General features: G+C 41.2%; 1 protein-coding gene across 24 annotated transcripts in view; it reads left to right on the forward strand.

Moving 5' to 3' along the window:
- LOC138762132 (kalirin-like) overlaps window positions 1–20,092 on the forward strand; it is an 873,682-nt gene that overhangs the window by 704,835 nt on the left and 148,755 nt on the right. The window contains exon 1 of one of the 24 annotated variants that reach the window (XM_069935574.1): window positions 13,233–13,402. The exons of the other annotated variants lie outside the window; for them this stretch is intronic. Within the exon in view, the coding sequence (XP_069791675.1) occupies window positions 13,321–13,402 (82 nt within the window). The 5' untranslated portion in view covers window positions 13,233–13,320. Of the gene's footprint in view, window positions 1–13,232; window positions 13,403–20,092 lie in introns of those variants that run through there. 24 annotated transcript variants of the gene reach the window in all.

The raw sequence follows: 20,092 nt of genomic DNA on the forward strand, positions 1-20,092 counted from the left end.
CTCAAGCCACCTTAAATATCATGACCATCTTGGACTGAAGGGTTTATTCTGTATTTTTTTTTAATGTGTCACCTTTTTAAACATGATATTGGAAGGTTTTTTATGTTGCTAATTTACTGCTCTACAATTTCCTTTCCACTTTTCTCGCATCTCTCAACTTTATTTATATTTCTCTAATTCACAATCTTCCTACATTACAAAAGGAATCACATTCCAAAAGTGCTATTCTGCTGTTGGGGTCAAAAAAATGTGTATAAAATTAACTTCATTGGTAAATGGCACTTCTGTCACAATCTTATTCAGCACAGTGTCAGCCAACTAGCCAAGTATCATGCTTCATCAATACCCCCAAGCTCATGCCAAAATAGTGTTCATTTCAGGCATTTAATCACTTCATCCTTCTAAACCGAGCAAATACAAGTTTAATCTGTCCAAATATTCCTCCATTTACATCTACATATTGCAGCGCACTTTATAATGTAATCACTTTGGGAAATTTAATAAATGGATGTTTGTGTCTTTCGAGTACATAGTCTGCCATTCACTTGCCAGAGAATTATTAAGGACAAATGTAATTCATCCAGACATCTTGGTAAGAATGTTTACCTTCATATCTGTAATTTCCTTTCCTCTTTGATCGGACCTTTATCCCATTTAAACATGATGGGCCAAATTAGTCAGTGGCAAAATATGTGTGTGATTCTCCTCACTTTCCTTTATTTGAATGTCTACATTTTTTTAAATTCATTATTTCCATTTTTATTGTTTGTTTTGTTTCTTTCTATATCATGAGAAAAATATATTTAGACATAATATGACAATAATTTCCAGCATGTTTTTACCAAGGAGTTGAATGTGGAAAAATATGAGATCATCTACTTCAGTGATGTGTTTTTTTAAAATGGTGAAAGATAAACCGATATCTCTGTTCTGAGGAATGGATGTCCTTGTATCTAAACCACAAAGTTAACCTGCAAATCTGGTGAGATATTAACACGGCAAATGGCATGATGGCTTTTATTGAAAGAGGATTTGTATACAAGGGCAGATTGGTCATGGTCTAATTATATTAAATCCTCCTGAGACCACACCTGGAATGTTGTGTACTGGTCTGGTCTCTCTACCAAAGGAAAATATATCGTATATACTTGTGTAATCATCGAATTTCTTGGACCACTTTTTTGGGCCAAAAAAAGTGGGGGGGTCGACTTTTACTTGGTTCAAACTTTTGACCTCTTAAGTACCTGCATCAAAAGCATCAGGAGCTCAGATGACCAGGATGCTGTGGTGTCAAGAGTTCAGATGGGTGGGTGGCAGGGGTGAGGATCTGTGGTTGGATGTTCAGATAGGTGGGCAGCCAGGATGTTGGGAGTTTGGTTGGGCGGGCAGCCAAGTCAAGGATCCGTGGTTGGGAGCTCAGATAGTGGGGCAGCTGAGCCATCAGGAGCTCCAGTGAATGGGTGGCCAGGGTGAGGATCTGGTGTCAGGGTATCGGGAACTCCAGTGGACAGGCAGCTGGGATGAGGATCGGCAATTGGGGCATCATAAGTTCCAGTGGTTGGGTGGCTAAGGTGAGGGTCCACTGTTGGGGCATTGGGAGCTCAAATGGGTGGGTGGTTGGAGCCAAAAATTGGGGGGGGTCAACTTTTATAAGGGTCATGCAAAACACTCAATATTTGGGCCAAAAAAAGGTGATTGACTATTACACAGTATAGACGATTATACAAGTATATACAGTACTTGTGATTGAGTTAGTGTAATGCACGTCGAAAGAACCAAAGACTTGTTGATCCAAACCAAGGCTTTTATTAACTAAAAGACTGGAACATATCACAAGTAGGTCGACCAGTCCAGAATGACCTGGTCTGGCTAGGAGCAATCCTTTAAGACCTGCCAGTAGGTGTGACTACACTCTCAGCCAATCACAGTCATCCTACACTACCATCTGTACATATCTACATATACACATTGGTGATAGAATCTGTACTATCAGTTAGAACTGCCAAGATTCACCAGACTAATTCCTCGGTGGTGGATTTATCATTTCAGAAGAGATTAATAAGATAGGACTAATACTGTCTTGATGTTAGAAGAATGACAATTGATTTTGTTGAAGCAAACTAAATTGTTATTTGACCTTATTGTGTAAATAAAATAATTCTGATTCCCAGGATGCTCAGACTAGAGCCAGGGTCACAGTTTCAAATGAGTCTGCTGTTCAATGAAAAGATCAGAAGGAATTATATTCATCTAGAAGGTGGTGAAACTTTAGAATTCTCTACCTAAAAGAACTGTTGTGGCTTTCTCATTTGTATATATTTAAGACATTAGAAATCAATAGACTTTCATAGATTCTCAAATGTTAAGGCAGGGGTGGCCAACCTTTTTTTAAAACTCACATTTCATCTTAAGTATTCCCTATGCCATAAGTGCTCTGTGATTAGTAAGGGAATTCATAAGGTGGTTTGTGAGTGGAAAGTAAAAGTTTGAAAACCCCTGTTTTAATTGTATCTAATTGACTCGTTATTTGGACAGTTTCATAACTCCAAAGGAAATGGACCAATGACAATTTTTCTCAAGCAAAATATTTCAGTAACAATTGGATCTAGAGCAGTGGTTCTCAACCTTCCCTTCCCACTTCCCAATGACAGAGCACTTGTATGCAAGTTTTTTTAAAATTGTTGCCCACCCCTTTGTTAAGGGGATCAAAGGACATGGGGTTGCTGGAACTACATTGAGGTACAAGTAAATGGTGGACCAGGTGTGAAAGGCTGAATGGATTTCTTCTGCTTGAACGTTTTACATTCTTATTGAAATTGATGTGCAATGTACACCATAATTACTCATTTTGAAAATAATCCAGCATCCAGCTTCAGCTCCTAAATGAACAGGTTGCGGAATTGGAGACTGAGGGGGTAATAGATAGTAGTTATAGGGATTATGTTATACTTAAGAATCGGGAGGAGGGTAGTTGGAATACAGTTAGGTGAAAAGGTAATAGACTGGTGGGAGTCGCTCCGAAGAAAAAGTATGCTGCTTTTGCTCCTGTTGAGGGAGTCGACTTACAGGGGATGAGTTCTAGAGATCAAGTGTCTGGCTCAGAGTCTGGTCCTATGACTAAGAAGGGAAGGGATAAGAGGAGGCACAGGATTGTGACAGAAGATTCTATAGTTAGGGGAACAGATAGAAGGTTCTGTGGAGGAGATTGGATATCTTGTATTGTATGTTGCCTCCCTGGTTCAAGGGTACGGGATATCATAGATCAAGTCCATGGTATACTGAGTGGGGGGGTGGGGGGAGGGAGAACAGCCAGATGTCATGGTCCATGTGGGGACCAATGGCATGGGGAAGAGGGTGTGGAAGTCATGCAGGGTGTTTAGGCAGCTAGGAACTAGGTTAAAGGACAGGACCTCCAGGATAGCAATCTCAGTACAGGTGAGGTAAGAAATAGAAAGATGGTGCAGCTAAACACATGGCTGACAACATGGTGCAGGAGGGAGGGCTTTAAATTTGTAGATAATTGGGCAACATTCCAGGGAAGGTGGGAACTATTCCAATGGGACGGTTTACATCTTAACTGGAAAGGGACAAATATTCTTGCAGGGAGGTTTGCTAGTGCGGCTTCCGTGGGTTTAAACTAGATGGGAAGAGGGAGGGGAACCAGAATGAAAGAATAGATGTAGGAGAGAAGGATGAAATTTAAGACCGAGAAGTTTTATGCACCATTAGTAATCAAGGGAGAGCAAGAGAAGGAGATTTTCTTAAATATGTTTATTTCAATGTTAGGAACATTGTGAGAAAAGTAGATGAGCTTAGAGTATGGATAGATACTTAGAATTATCATTTGGTAGCTATTAGTGAAACATGGCTGCAGGAGGGGTGTGGTTGGCAACTAAACATACCAGGAATTCATTGCTTCAGGTGTGATAGAATAGGGGGAACAAGAGGGGAAGGTGTTGCATTGCTTGTTAGAGAGAGTATTACAGCGGTGCTTTGAAAGGATGGATTAGAGAGCTCATCTAGAGAAGCAATATGGGTGGAATTGAGGAGTGGGAAAGAAATGGTAACACTTATGGGGGTGTATTATAGACCACCTAATGGGGAGAGGGAACTGGAGGAACAAATATGTAAGGAAATAGCAGATATTTATAGTAAGCACCAGGTTGTGATTATGAGAGATTTTCTTTCCACAAATTGACAGGAACTCCCACACTGTAAATGGGCTGGATGGTTTGGAGTTTGTTAAATGTGTGCAGGATAGTTCTCTCTCTCTCAATATTTCGAGGTACCAACTAGAGAAGGGTCAGTGTTGGATCTGCTATTAGGAAATGAGATAGGTCAGGTGATGGAGGTGTATGTGGGAGAGCACTTTGGGTCCAGTGATCACAATACCATTGGTTAGTTAGGAAGGTTCAATCATTAGGTATTAACATTGAAGTAGTAAAATGGATTCAACTATGGTTGAATGGGAGATGCCAGAGGATAGTGGTAGATTGGAAGCCGGTGATGAGTGGTGTGCCGTAGAGTTCAGTATTGGGTCTATTGCTGTTTGTCATATACATTAATGATCTGAAGGATGGGGTGGTAAATTAGATTAGTTAGTATGTGGTCGATACTAAGATAGGTGGACCTGGATAGTGAAGAAGGGTTTCAAAGCTTGCAGAGGGATTTAGGCCAATTAGAAGAGTGGGCTGAAAGATGGCAGATGGAGTTTAATGCAGATAAGTGTGAAGTGTTCCATTTTGATAGGGCTAATCAAAATAGGACACATATGATGAATGGTCGGGCCTTGAAGAGTGCAGTAGAACAGAGGGATCTAATGGTACATAGTTCCCTGAAAGTGAGGTCACACGTGGATAGGGTGGTGAAGAAAGCTCATGGTTATGATGGCCTTTATAAATCAAAGCATTGAGTATAGGAGCTGGGATCTTACGTTAAAATTGTACAAGCCATTGATGAGGCCAAATTTGGAGTATTGTGTACACCAAAATATAGGAAAGATTTCAACAAATTGTTGCTGGGGTTACAGGGTCTAAGATATAGGGAAAAGCTAACTAAGTTAGTGTAGTGGTGCATGCATGGAGGCACAGACCAGACCACAAAATTGCCAATGAACGTGGTGAGCGTGCAGACCTCGGAGTGATACCAGCCATCATCCCAGGTAACCTTCACATGGTGGGAAGATGGGGAACTCAGGTGGGAACGCAGTCCGGCGCTCCGATGACACGGGGCCCTGACATCAGCACCCAGTGCCCATATAAGCATGTGGTCAGAGCATTAAACCAGTCTCGCTTTCCTTGTGCAAGTCATTCTTCTCTGCATTCACATAGAGCAAACGCTACACTGGTGACCCTAGCAGGTCCAACCAGCAGTTGGACCCAAAGATGATGTATCAAGCAGAGCCAGCGACCATCCACACAGTCTCACTCAGGCTCCCAATGTTTTGGGTGTTGCAGCCACACATGTGATTTGAGCAGGCCAAGGCTCAGTTATAGCGCCGCCGCCAACACCCATTACTTCTACATCACGAGTGCCCTTAATCAGGACACAGTGGCAAGGGTCATAGATTTCCAATGGCAGCCTCCGGAGCAAGACAAATATGCGGCCCTCAAAGAGCTGTTAACCCGCACATTTGAGTTCTCCCCGTACGACCGCACCACCCTAATGCTGTATATGAACAGATTGGGAGACAGGGCCCCATTCGCCCTAATAAACGAGGTGCTTGCTCTAACCGAGGGCCACAAACCTTGCCTGCTGTTTCAGCAAATCTTTCTGGAGCAGCTTCCCAAGGATATCCAACACTTGCTCACGGACAAGGACTTCATCGACACTCAAAGGGTTGTGGCCTGGGCAGACATGCTCTGGAGAGTGAAGAAGGTCACCAGTGCAGTCGTAGACCACATCAGTAAACCCCACGAACAGCCATCTGTGAGATCAAGACCAGCGGAGAGGCAGGTTAATACCCCGGGACAGCTATGCTACTATCATCAGCAAAGGGGTGTGGAGTCCCGTCGATGCAACCCACCCTGCGGGTTTCTGGGAAACACCCTGTCATTGATGGCTGTGGCACTTGGTCCAGGTGATAGCCTCCTCTATATCTGGGACTCTTCGTTTGGCAGGCATTTTCTGGTGGACATGGGCCCCGAGATAAGCGTCCAACCCCCCCCACCCCTGAAGGCCTCCTGCAATACCAAGCAAGACCCAGCATTGAGGGCAGCCAACAGCTTCTCTATTCAGACTTTTGGGACCTGCACCATCCTCATTCAGTTCAGCAACAGCTGTTTTACGTGGACCTTCACCCTCGCGTCAGTGGCACAAATGCTCCCAGGGGCAGACTTGCTTCATGCCCACTGCTTGCTTGTCAACCTCAAGGGACGGCATTTGGTGCATACCAGAACTTTTCATACTCTGCCTCTGGGGGAAGCCAAGCTACCCACCCCCTACCTTAACTCTCTAACACTTTCGGACAATGAATTTGCCCACATCCTAGCAGAGTTTCCCTCAATAGTGGTGCCACAGTTCTCTGTGGCCAAGCTAAAGCACAGGGTAAGGCATCACATTTTGACCGAGGGTCCCCCACTCCACACCAGGACACAAGTTCCTCCCAAAAACTCAGCCAGCTAAGGAGGAGTTTAAGTAAATGGAGGAGATGGGGATTGTGCAGAGCTCTGACAGTCCCTGAGCCTCCCCCCCTCCACATGGTGCCCAAATCAGCAGGGTGTTTTAGATCATGCGGCGATTACCGCCACCTCAAGGAGGTCACCAGGCCCCACAGATACCCTGTGCCCCTCATCCAAGACTTTGTCACCAGTCTGCACAGGGCACGGGTGTTGTCAAAGGTGAACCTCATTCGGGGGTGCCACCAATCCCAATTCACCCCCAAGAGATTCCTAAAACTGTAATTATAACCCCTTTGGCTTGTTTGAATTCCTCCACATGCCCTTCCATCTTAAGAATGCAGCACAAACTTTTCAGCGGCTGATGGATGCTGTGGGCTGGGACCTCCCATTTGCATTCATCTATCTGGACAATATTCTTATCACCTGCCGCAGCCGCAAAGAGCATGCCCACACCTGAGATAACTGTGCACCCACTTCAGTGAGTTCGAGCTGATGATCAACCCCACAAAGTGTTAATTTGGCCTGGACGCCATTGATTTCCTGGGGCACAAGATAAACAGACATGGGGCTACCCCACTCCTCGAGAAAGTCAAGGCAGTCTGGCACTTCGCCAAGGCACACATGGTATAAGGGGTACAGAAATTCGCGGGAATGATAACATTTTACCACAGATTCATACCAGTGGCGGCATGCTGCATGTGACCTCTCTTCACGCTGATGGCAGGCAAGTCAAAAGACATTACTTGGGACTAGGAGTCTTTGAGGGCATTCTAGAATGCCAAAGAAGCGCTGGCCAATGCCACCCTCCTGGTCCACCCCAGACCGGAGGCACCTATTGCCCTGACAGTCAATGCCTCCAGCATAGTGGTAGGCGGTGTGCTGAAACAGTTCATTGGTTCATTGAAGTCCAGTGACAATCCCTGGCCTTTTTCAGCAGGCACCCCCGCCACCCTCCCCCCCCCCCCCCCCAAGCTCAAATACAATGATTTGACCAAGAGCTATTGGCGCTATACCTGGAGGTAAGACATTTCCATTGCTTTTTAGAAGGCTGCCAATTCAAGGTCTTCACTGATCACAAGCTGCTAACTTTCACCTTCCATAAGGTATCAGACCCACGGTCAGCTCGACAACAGAGACACTTGTTCTACATGTTCAAATTCACAATGGACATCAGCACATTGCAGGAAAAAGCAATGTGGTATCTAATGCTCTGTCAGACCCCACATTCGAATTGGTACACATTCTGTCCAAGGATGTTGACTATGTGGCCTTTGCCAAAGTGCAGCAGCAGGACCCTGAAATCCTTGCATATAGGACAGCCGTCTCCGGCCTCAGGGCTGCTGTGCAACATCTCTACTAGCAGCCTCGCCCCATTATTCCAGGTGCATGGAAGCGCCAGGTTTTCGATGCCATCCACGGTCAAAATGGTAGCTAACAGGTTTGTCTGGCATGGCCTCCGTAAACAGGTCAGCCAGTGGGCCAAAACCTGCATGAACTGGCAGTCACAGCGCAGGTTCAGCCATATACACATCGACATAGTGGGGCCGTTACCAGTTTCTCATGCAGCAAGATACCTCTTGTCCTTGGTTGACCACTCCAGGGGGTGGCCTGAGATGGTCCCACTGGCTGATACCACCACAGAAACTTGTGCCAGGGAACTCATCAACACATGGATGTCAGATTCAAGGTCCCAGAGCACCTAACCTTGGATGGGGGGCACAATTCACCCCTGGGCTCTGGGCAACACTGGCTAACTTTTTTGGGGACACAGTTCCACCACACCATGGCATATCACCTCAGGCCAATGGGTTGGTGGAGTGCTTTTACAGACAGCCTTGATAGCCTGGCTCAAGGGTCCCCACTGGGTGGATAAACTGCCTTGGATTTGCTGGGGATTCATACTGCACTGAAGGAAGCGTTCAATGTTTTGGCAGTGAAGATGGTCTAAGGCACACTCTTGATCATTCCTAGAGAGTTTCTGCCCCCTGATTGGAAGACCCTGTGACAACCGTCAAGAACTTGTGGCAAAAACTTGGTCCCTGGTCCTGTGGCAACCCTCATCACATGGCCAATCCAAACATAACGTCCCCAGGGACTTACAGATGGGGCACACACCTGTCTCCCCTACAATGACACTACGATGGGCCTACAGGGTCATCAGGGACAATGGCTCCACCTTTGTCATTGACACCTTTGTAATTGTCATCGCAATAAGGAGGAGACTTATACCGTCAACTGCCTGAAATCGGCATTTCTTGACCGGTCTCCACTCCTCCCCCATGACGAAGGGTTAGACTGCCCAAGGCTGTGGACAATGGCCTGATTGCCAGTTCTGAGGGGAGGGGGTTATGTAGCGGCCTGCGAACGGAGACATGGACTGGCCCACAAAATGGCTGACGAACGCGGCGACCACATGGACCTGGGGGTGACACCGGTCATCGTCCCAGGAAAACTCTGCATGGTGGGAAGATGGGGAACTCTGGCGGGAACCAGACCTCTCAAAATAACAATATGAATTGCTAGCACATTCCTTACCCAAATACATTAATCAATTTTCTGAAGAATAAAACTGAGAGAATTTTAAGTTCTTGTTATGCAATGAATATATTTTATTAGTAAGGTAGGGAAGATACTTTTAAAATACAATCTTGTCAATGAAAAATAAGGTAAGCTCCTGTTAGAGAATTAAAAATTGGGTTCAGTGTTCCATTTTCTCAATTTGGCACAGTTTGTGTATTGTGGTGACATTGTGTCATGCTGATGTAATCAATGACCTACAACTGCACTGGAAAGTTGGACCACGAATAATTAAATAAGCCACATGAACAGAGCAGTTTTTTGAAGGAAAATCTGGAAGTGAAATAGCCCTTGGTTTTGTCTTGACAGATCGTATGATTGTCCTAACAGACTGTAGATTTGATATAACAGACAAGACTAACAACTTAATGCAATCGCCTAGCAGTTTTTTTTTCAACTGCATGCCTTCCACATAGAATTTTAGATATGTAGTTATTTAAGGAAGATTTACACTCTTTATGTGCTTCAAAGTGCACAGGTGACAAGTTAGGCAATAATGAGGTGTAAGATACTGAAAATAGATAAGAGCTTAATATTTGAAGTCGTTTTCAGTAGTAATAAATAAAAAAAACACTTCCAAGTTGAATAGCATTCTGCAGTGCACTCAGTTATCAAGTAGAAAGTTTTGATTATCAATTATATATTATTGAAACTTTTTGCAGATAATGAATGCCAAGTTGCATAAGGTTTTACTAAAATCATTGGATTTTTTTTTTCCTGAGTTTCTTCACGTATAAAGAGATGTATCTTTTGCCTCATTATTAAAATTTATCTTGGTTAAAGGCACCTCGGTTTCAAAATAATAGAGCAGGGTGCTTGACATTTGCTGGTAAAACAGGGATCATGGTTTAGTTTGCTATTGTGAGTCGGCCTTGTTATCTACCTTGCCATGTGACAATTTCAGTGTGAATTGGGGATGGAATAAGTGCTTTCAACATTCTAGACTACTGCAAAGAACCCAGCTAGTCTCAAACTCTAATAACTTGATGTAGCAAGTTCATAAATACTGTGGTTACAAATCCACTTCAGAGGATGGGTTTCCAGTTTGAATAACTCACTTCACAATGATCCATTGCTTTCTTGAATAAGTCAGAGGGCTGTTGGAATGTTTTGTACTTGTATGGATGAATGCATCTCCAACATACTGAAAGTTAAATATCATTTCAACATTAAGCATACTTCTGTGCACCCCTTTTGATGCCTTAAAATTTCACTCTCTCCATTGGTGCACCAATGTGCCTCATCTGCAAAATCTTTGCATTCAATTAATACTCTAGTTATTTTGTAAGCTTATTCTGCTTCCAAAACCAAACCTGCAGCCTGTATTATTGAGGAGAACAAGGGCAGCAGATGCATGGAAATACTATCACCTCCAGGTTCTCCTTCACAACTGACTTACAAATATATCACCAATCCTTCATCATCACTTGGTTTAAGTCCATATATAACCATATAACAATTACAGCACAAAAAAAGACCAGTTTGGCTCTTCTAGTCCCATGCTAAACACCTTCTCCCATCTAGTCCCACCAGCGCATAACCTTCCTTACCCCTCTCATCCATATACCTATCCAACTTTTCTTTAAATATTAAATATTGAAATTGAGCCCACATCTACCACTTTGGCTGGAAGCTTATTCCACTCTCCAACCGCTCTCTGAATGAATAAATTCCTCCTCATCCTTCTCCTTTACTTTTCCCCCTTTCAATCTCGATCCATGTCCTCTTGTTTGAATCTCCCCCACTCTCAAAGGAAAAAAGCGTATCCACATTTACTCTATCTGACCCCCTCATAATTTTAAAGACCTCTATTAAATCAACCCTCAATCTTCTAAGCTCCAGGGAATGAAGTGTCAACCTGTTTAATCTTTTCCTGTAATTCAAAACCTGAAACCCAGGTAACATTCTTGTAAATCTTCCCTGCACTCTCTCTATTTTGTTGATATTCTTCCTATCATTCAACGACCAAAACTGCACACAATATTCCAAATTTGACCTCACCAATGCCCAATACCAGTGGTTCTCAACCTTTTTCTTTCCACTCATACCACTTTAAGCAATCCCTATGCCATAAGTTCTCTGTGATTAGTAAGAGATTGCTTAAGAGATTGTATGTGAGTGGGAAGGGAAGGTTGAATCACTACTATAGACCCAATTGTTACTGAAATATTTTGCTTGAGAAAAATTGTCATTGGTTCATTTCCTTTGGAGTTCTGAACCCGTGAACATAATGAGTCAATTAAGTACGATAAAAACAGTGGTTTTCAAACTATTTCTTTCCACCACATACGATCTTAAGCAATCCCTTACTAATCACAGAGCACCTGTGGCATAGGGAATACTTAAAGTGGTATGTGAATGGAAAGAAAAAAGTTGAGAACCACTGCCCTATACAAATTCAACATGACATCCCAACTCCTGTACTCAATACTCTAATTTATGAAGACTTTCTTCGCCACCCTATCTACATGTGACTCCACCTTCAGGGAATTATGTACCAGAATTCCTAAATCTACAGCACTCCTCAATTGTCTCCCATTTAACATGTATGATCTTTGCTGATTAGTCCTACCAAAATCTAGCACCTCACACTTATCAGTATTAAACTCCATCTGCCATCTTTCAGCCCACTCTTCTAACTGTCCTACATCCCTCTGAAAACTTTTAAAACCTTCCTCACTGTCCACAATACCACCAATCCTAATATCTAAATACCTAACCATGGTATTGTGATAGCAGCTTCACCAGAAAACTATAATAGTCAAGGAAGACACCTCATCTTCAAGGCAATAGATGCTTGTCCCCCAAAAGAGATGCCACATCCCAAAAGCTAATTAAAGAAAATTAAAATTGTTGTGCCCTTCAAATGTGCTCTAGCTTCCTGATCTTGCTTGTCCGCAGGAACCTCTTGAATAAGACCTGAGTAGATAAATACTGAAAAGCATTTGGGAAATTTATTCCAAGTGGTTTCCCAACTTCAAAACAGCCGCATCCACAGAACTTGCATACAGCTAAAAATTTAGGTTTTTCTGCATTAATGAGTACAGTATTTAAATCATACAACATGGAAGATAACCCATGCTGAAGGGCCTGATATTGTGCAGAATTTTGAACTTCAGGAAAGGCTTCATTGAAAATAAAAGGAGCACCTTTGAGAATGTATCTAATAATTAAATGTTCAAATTTGATGAATTAGACAACAGATAATGGAAGCCATTATACATTTAGATTTACATAAAATTATCTTCCATTTGGACTCACCCAAATATATTTATGTCTACAAATTGCTGAGGTTCCATTAGACGAGCAGTCATTACTTTCGTGCAATAAAAGTATTTGATTTTTCGAAGAACAAACAATACATGTTAGGTAATTATTTGCTGCAACCTGAACCATTTGGAATTGCCCCAATCTTTTGTTTAAAAGCCGTACTGGTAAGCTGCCCATTTTGTCCGTGGCAGGTAAGACCTGACATGTGTGTATAATGGTCCCTCTAAAATGAATAGGAAGTTAAGTCAATCTCTCCTCACTAATAGAATTAGAAGTTTACACAGCTACATCTGTATCATTTGTGGGCCATAATTATTTCTAACTTAAAATTTAAGGTCATGAAAAATCACACTCAACACTGACAGTGGATAAAAACGCATTCATTTTCTAGGATCGCAATACAATAAGTTGAGTCTGAATAGAACATTTTTTTAGTCAAGCTATAAAGTACCTGGCTACTCAGGAGTTAAAAGAAAATTCAGCACAAATATTGAATTCTGCTTCTGTTACATGTTGAAAATAAATTTTGAAAAAAAATTGTAATTAGTGGTGCCTAATGTTGAACTCTGAAAGGCAAGCCTGTTGAAAATGAGTGATCGGTGCAGTGCAATGATTGATTCATTGCACAGTTGTGACTGTTTTTAGTGGTTTGTTTGTTTAACACTGTTTGCATTGATTTGCTAATGACAGTGTTCTAAAGCTGCTGGTGCTCGGCTCCACCCTCAACTGGGATGTGCTTTTACCATTACTCAGTTCAGCAGATTGAAAAGAGCAGTCGGCGGTGACTGTAGCTCACTCTAACAACTGCTTTGCGTAGCCATTCAGAATTTGCCATGAGAACTACTAAAGAAGCATGAGAGCTGGCAAGGCGTGCTGTCCCTGCTGCTGCTCTGTTAAAAGAATTCTGACAAAGTGTTGCTGTTGGAGTTGTAGAGGTCAGTTATTTGGTCTTTATTTTCTGGGTGAGTGATGAGAGCTATGGCCGTGCAGAAACAAGACGGCTTTCTCAAAGTAAAATAGAAATGTTTGTTGTTGACTCGCTTTAAATCAGTGATTTTCAAACTTTTTCTTTCCACTCACATACCACCTTAAGTATTCCCTATGCCATCAGTGCTCTGTGATTAGTATGTGAGTGGGGAAATAAGGTTGAGAACCACTGCTCTAGACCTAATTGTTACTGAAATATTTTGCTTGAGAAAAATTGTCATTGGCCCACTTCCTTTGGAGTTCTGAATCCATGCACATAACAAGTCAATGAGGTACGATTAAAACAGTGGCTTTCAAACTTCTTCTTTCCATTCACATACCACCTTAAGTAATCCTTATTAATCACAGAGCACCTATGGCATAGGGGTTACTTAAAGTGGTATGTGAGTGGAAAGAAAAAGTTTGAAAACTACTGCTTTAAATAATCTGAAAAATTATTAATTTTTTTAATTCTTGACTTCAAGAATAATGAAGTAAAACTGAATAAGATTGTAAATGTGAAATGAATGCTAAGCAAACAAATTCTCTTGAGAGGAATTTTAATCTGAAAAGGCTTTCAGGCAATTAAAACTCTTGGAAAGAATCTTATAAATTTGAAGGTTTACACTTTCTGAATGTAACTGTGAAGTATTTCCTGTGGATTAGGGCGAGTTTATGTGTACTGAATATCTACTTTAAAGGTTTGGGAGGCTTAAGGCAACATAGATTGTGCTAAATTTCATTTTCTCCCCAAGGTCATTTCAACATATTGTGACGGGTGGTTAAAAGATACATTTCCAGCCAAGTACTGTGTATAATTTCTGCATTAGTTGTTCTTTGTATTGTTTGTGGTTTCACAAAGATTTACAAAGATCCCGATCGTGCTAACTTACATTCCATCTCCTTCCATGAAGAAATATGAGAAGATAGCATCAATGCCAAAACCAATGTTAAATAACTTCATGTGCATTCCGGATTGTGTGTTCTTCTAAGCCAGACCTTTCAGAGTAGAGTTATAACCTATGAACATTTCTTTCTGTCGTCAGGACAACATCAAAAATATGAGAGTGCTTTGGTAGAAATTCAGGACTTGTGATGTAACTGGATGCATTGTGGGTATTTTGAATGATATTTCTCTGATTGGGATCAAAGTATGTATTTTTCCCATGCAAATGTACATGAATGTTTTATATTGTGTAATACAAATTAATACAAAGTTTATCTTCTAGCTTTTCATTTGTGATGTAGATCACTGACTGAAGTTTGAGAATTATTAGTGCAAATCTAAATACTGTATTGTGAGGTGACCCCTTGTGATAAAGGGTAATCTGCTTTCATTCCTGATCTGCACGTTCTGAGATTACTGATGAAACCAACAAGAGACCCACGGAATTTTCAACAGAGGTGCAGGAAGTGCTTGGCAGTCTGAGTGGATGGGTAACTTGTAAGGAGGTGTGCTCCTTCCCAATTTTTTTCTCCAAACATTCCTTCTCAAATTTGAATAATCATAGACTAAGGATTCTCAAGAGTCAACAGGAATGTGACTTCTTTTTAAACACCCTCAAATCTTGTCTTCTTCCCATTATAGAACTCTAGAGTGTCTGTTTCAGGGATCTGATGTTGGATATGGGAACAAACTGGCCTACCCATCAGAATGATCTGAGCATTTTTAAAAATATAAATCCTGTTTGACAAATTTGCTTGAGTTCTCTGAGAATAATGCAAGCAAAACTGATAAGGGGGAGCCTGTATGCAATGTATTTAAGTTTTCAAAAGGCATTTAACAAGGTTTCATAAAATCTGATGCTAAGGATGGATGGTATTAGGGGAAGTGTATTAGCATAGATTGAAGATTTATTATGGCTGAAAAATTAGAGTCAGGTCTTTTTCTATTTAGAATAATGTAACCAGTGGAGTGAATACATCCAGGCATGTCACAGTTCTTGGCTCTTTATTAGTTATATATGTAGTGATGACCTGAAGGAAGGGGGAGAGTGTAAGATGTCCACGTGTGTTGATGTCACAAGAATAGATGAGAGGGCATATTGTAATAAGGATATTGGGAGTCTGCAACTTTATACAGATAGCTTGAATGAGTGGTGAAAACTTAGCAAATAGATTTTAATGTGGAAATGTGTGCACTACAGTGAGTGGAAACTAAAGAGAGATCATTAAATGGAGAAAGATGAAGGAAGTATAAAGGGATTTAGTATTCTTGTGTACAAATCACAAAACATTAATAGGCAGGTTAGAAAGTCAAAAGGCATCATGGACTTTAATGCACGAAGATTGGAACTTAGAGTTATACAGTCTGTTGGTGAGGCCACATCTGGAGTGTTATGGACAATTTTTGTCTCCTTATTTAAAAAAGGATATATTAGCATTTGAGACAGTCTGAAAGAGATGCTCTCAACTATCGGTTATTCCTGGAATGACAGGTTGTCCTGTCACAAGAAGCTAAACAAATTAGATCCATATTCTTTGTAATTTAGAAGAAAGCAGGATGTCCTTATTGTAATATATTAAATCCATGCAGGATAGATATCATGAAATTTCTAATACTTGCATGAGGGGTTATAATTACAAGAATCTGGGACAGTCTTTAAAACTGGGGAGCAAAGAAAACTATTCCACCAAAGTGAATCTCTGGAATTCTTTACTTCAAAGGATGTGAATGTCAAATTATTATGGGTGTTTAAAGTTGATATAGCTGACGTGGACATTTACCCCCTCCATAAATCTTCGTCCGCGAAGCCAAGCCAAAGAAGAAGTTTGAACAAGCAGGGAATTGAGGGCAATGGGAAAAGAGACAGGAGAAAGTAAGGCTGGGCCAGACCAGCCATGTTGAATGGCACGGCAAGCTTGAGGGTCTAAGCAGCCTACTCCTGCTCTTATTTTCCATTGATTAGGGATTCAATGCTGCAACTATTGACTTGAGATAGTGTTGGTTTATTTATCAGTAGATTTGGAAGATTTTGCGGCACTAGCACTGGTGATATCTCTTCAATGTTCTGATGTGCCTGCGGTATAGGAGGTCAATAATTAACCACCAGATTAAATACACCAGCTTCTAGATGCTGATTCCATAGCAGGGTCACCAAATATCTACCAATATCATTGTTACATTTAAATGATGATGTGAAACTAAGGGAATTTCCAACTGACAATTAAATTTTAGGAGAGCAGGAATCACTGGTTAAGGTATGTATTCTTCCACTGCCTTAAATTGCTGAATTATAAGTTTCCTCACTGTACAAGTTAATTACATTCTGAAATAATAAGCATAAATATAACATGATTGTTCTAAAGTATTTCAAATTAAAATAAAACAACTCAAGAGGAGAGCCACAAAACTTACTCATGAGTTAAAATAGAAGACATTTGCAGTTTCCATTCCTTAAAGGAATTATGTTGGGGCTTAAAGTATTTAATGTATAAAATTTGTGAGTGGTTAACCCTTGAATCTGTTAACCAAATCGGGGAACAGACAAAGAACTCATGAAGTAAAAGTTCAGAACTAAGAGAAAGTTCAAATTGATCCAAGGAAATTCACCTTTTCAAAAAGATCAATGAGACTGAAATTGCCTTCTTACCTTTCCTTCTTCGTTATTCTCCATTTCAAGAGAGATATACCGCTAGTGATTCCCACAGCTGCTTTGACTACACTTCCTACAAATTTATTTCCAGTGAGTAGTCCAATCCATCTTCCCAGTTTCTTGCCATCTGCTCTGCACTACCCTTACAAATGCTTCTCCCTTTTTTCAAAGATGCTTACCTCTCTACATTATTTGACAGAGCCTTCAGACACATTTGTTTTGTTTCCCCACTTCTGCTTTAACCTTTTCTCCTTCACAGAACAAATTCTTTGGCTTGGCTTCGCGGACGAAGATTTATGGAGGGGGTAAATGTCCACGTCAGCTGCAGGCTCGTTTGTGGCTGACAAGTCCAATGCGGGACAGGCAGACACGGTTGCAGCGTTTGCAGGGGAAAATTGGTTGGTTGGGGTTGGGTGTTGGGTTTTTCCTCCTTTGCCTTTTGTCAGTGAGGTGGGCTCTGCGGTCTTCTTCAAAGGAGGTTGCTGCCCGCCAAACTGTGAGGCGCCAAGATGCACGGTTTGAGGCAATATCAGCCCACTGGCGGTGGTCAATGTGGCAGGCACCAAGAGATTTCTTTAGGCAGTCCTTGTACCTCTTCTTTGGTGCACCTCTGACACGATGGCCAGTGGAGAGCTCGCCATATAACACGATCTTGGGAAGGCGATGGTCCTCCATTCTGGAGATGTGACCTACCCAGTGCAGTTGGATCTTCAACAGCGTGGATTCGATGCTGTCGGCCTCTGCTATCTCGAGTATTTCGATGTTAGGGATGAAGTCGCTCCAATGAATGTTGAGACAACGCTGGTGGAAGCGTTCTAGGAGCCGTAGGTGATGCCGGTAGAGGACCCATGATTCGGAGCCGAACAGGAGTGTGGGTATGACAACGGCTCTGTATACGCTTATCTTTGTGAGGTTTTTCAGTTGGTTGTTTTTCCAGACTCTTTTGTGTAGTCTTCCAAAGGCGCTATTTGCCTTGGCGAGTCTGTTGTCTATCTCGTTGTCGATCCTTGCATCTGATGAAATGGTGCAGCCGAGATAGCCGAGACAGAACAAATACTGGCACGTAAATAATGTTACCCTCTTTCACACTTCCCAGATCATGCCATTTGTTTTTTAATCACTACTGCCTCACACTCCATTGCAAATGTTCCGATTCATTCTCTTCTCCTCTCCCTCATTTCTCTGCATCATAACCTGCCTGTTTGTCTCTAATTGTTTCCAATTTTTATGAAAAGTTTAAGGCCTAAAACATTCTCTCATCGGATGCTGCAAGTTCTGTTGAGAAGTTACATTCTCATTCTATTATTGGATTTCAAGCTGATTTCCAATGCACAATATTTTGTTTTTGTGTTCTAATTTAATTTTTTTAATTTTGAAATTACTAACCTCATATGTCTTTGGAATGTGGTAGGAAGCCAGAGCACCCAGAGGAAACCAATGCAGACACAGTGAAAACGTACACATTCCTTACAGTCAGTGCCGGTTTCAAACCTAGTCACTGGTTCTGTAATAACCTTGTCCTATCCACTACACTAACTGTGCTGTAGAATAGTAGGACAAGAACCAAAATCTTTTGAGTTAGTACAAAAGTAACATTGATATATTTCTAAATTTTTGAATTCAGCCTCCCTCATCTATCTCTTGAAAGAATTGCTATTGTTCCAGAATTTGTCAGGAAATACAAGTAGCACTGGTGATCTACAATTTTCTTAAAAGTCATAGCCGAAACAATGGATGCTTTCCCAGCCTTCATGATGTCAAACAATGAATTCTGCTCATAGCTGTTGAAAATAAAATGATGGTTTCTGTTGCTCATGGCATTTGTTAAACCTATTGCTCAATTTTCACATTTCCTGAAAAAAAATTATTCAGAGAAATTCATAAATTGAAATGACTGGGCAAAGTTGTGAAAAGTTTGGTGCAGTATTTTCCAATGAATAGGGAACATTATAGTGAAAAATAACTTGGAATCAAAAACACTTAAAACAGAGTCAAGGACACTTCAGCAAAAATTCATAAGTCAACTCTTTGTAAATTGAGAAATACCTATAAAAGGATATTGCTTTTCCAGATCATCTGTTAATGACTACCCTGAAAGGCATGAGAAATGTTTTCCAGTCGTGCTACTTTCCAATTTCAACAGTATCAATGCCATCTTTTCACTTTGCTGCCTAAGAACCAAAATTGTGGAAATTTCCAACAGCAAAGCTTCAAAATAAGCACAGATAGACTAACTTAGAAGTTTCATTCCCAATTGGAGCCGTTTCTTTCCATCTAGTTTGTTCATACCTTTCATGATTCTAATTATTTCCACCAAATGTCTTGTGCCTTCCTCTTTGCCAAGGAGGATAACCACAGCTTCTACACTTAATCCACAAAATTAAAGTCCTTGCAAATAAAAAAAAATCATTTATTGGGAATTGGAAATAAAAACAGAAAATACTGGAAACACTCAGCAGGGCAGGCAGCATCTGTAGAATGAGAAGCAGGGTTAAGATTTCAAGACGAAGTCCCTCACCTAGGAATCATTTTATGGAATCTCTTCTGAAGCTTCCCCAAATCCTTCACCTTTATTAAAGTGTGCTGACCAGAACCAAAGTTATAACTTTAAACAAACTAATTTTTTCTTAGTGTTCATTATGACCTCCTTGCTCTTGTACTCTAGCCTTTCCATATGCTTTTTAACCAGTTTCTCAATCTCTCCTGCCACTCCCAAAAAATTGCACCCATATGGTGGGCACCTCTTTGATGTAGAACACATATTGCAGTTGTGTTAATTGGTTTATATTACTTCTTTTAACTTTTCTTACAAAATATACCATTTCAAATTTCTCAGCTATGACCTATCGGCATATTCAACAATCTGCCAGTGGAGAAACAGGAGATGAATAGGAAAGAGAGAGAGAGAGAGAGAGAGATGCAGCAGATAAGGGTTACAAAATTGGAAAACTGATATTCATACCATTAGATTGTACCGCTGGTTTATACACCTCCTTCCTCACTGCCATCCAAGGACCTAAGCAGCCCTTCCAGGTAGAACAAAAATTCACATACACCTTCAAA

This window comes from Narcine bancroftii, chromosome 4, assembly GCF_036971445.1.
Source record: "Narcine bancroftii isolate sNarBan1 chromosome 4, sNarBan1.hap1, whole genome shotgun sequence".
Taxonomy (NCBI): Eukaryota; Metazoa; Chordata; class Chondrichthyes; order Torpediniformes; family Narcinidae; genus Narcine; species Narcine bancroftii.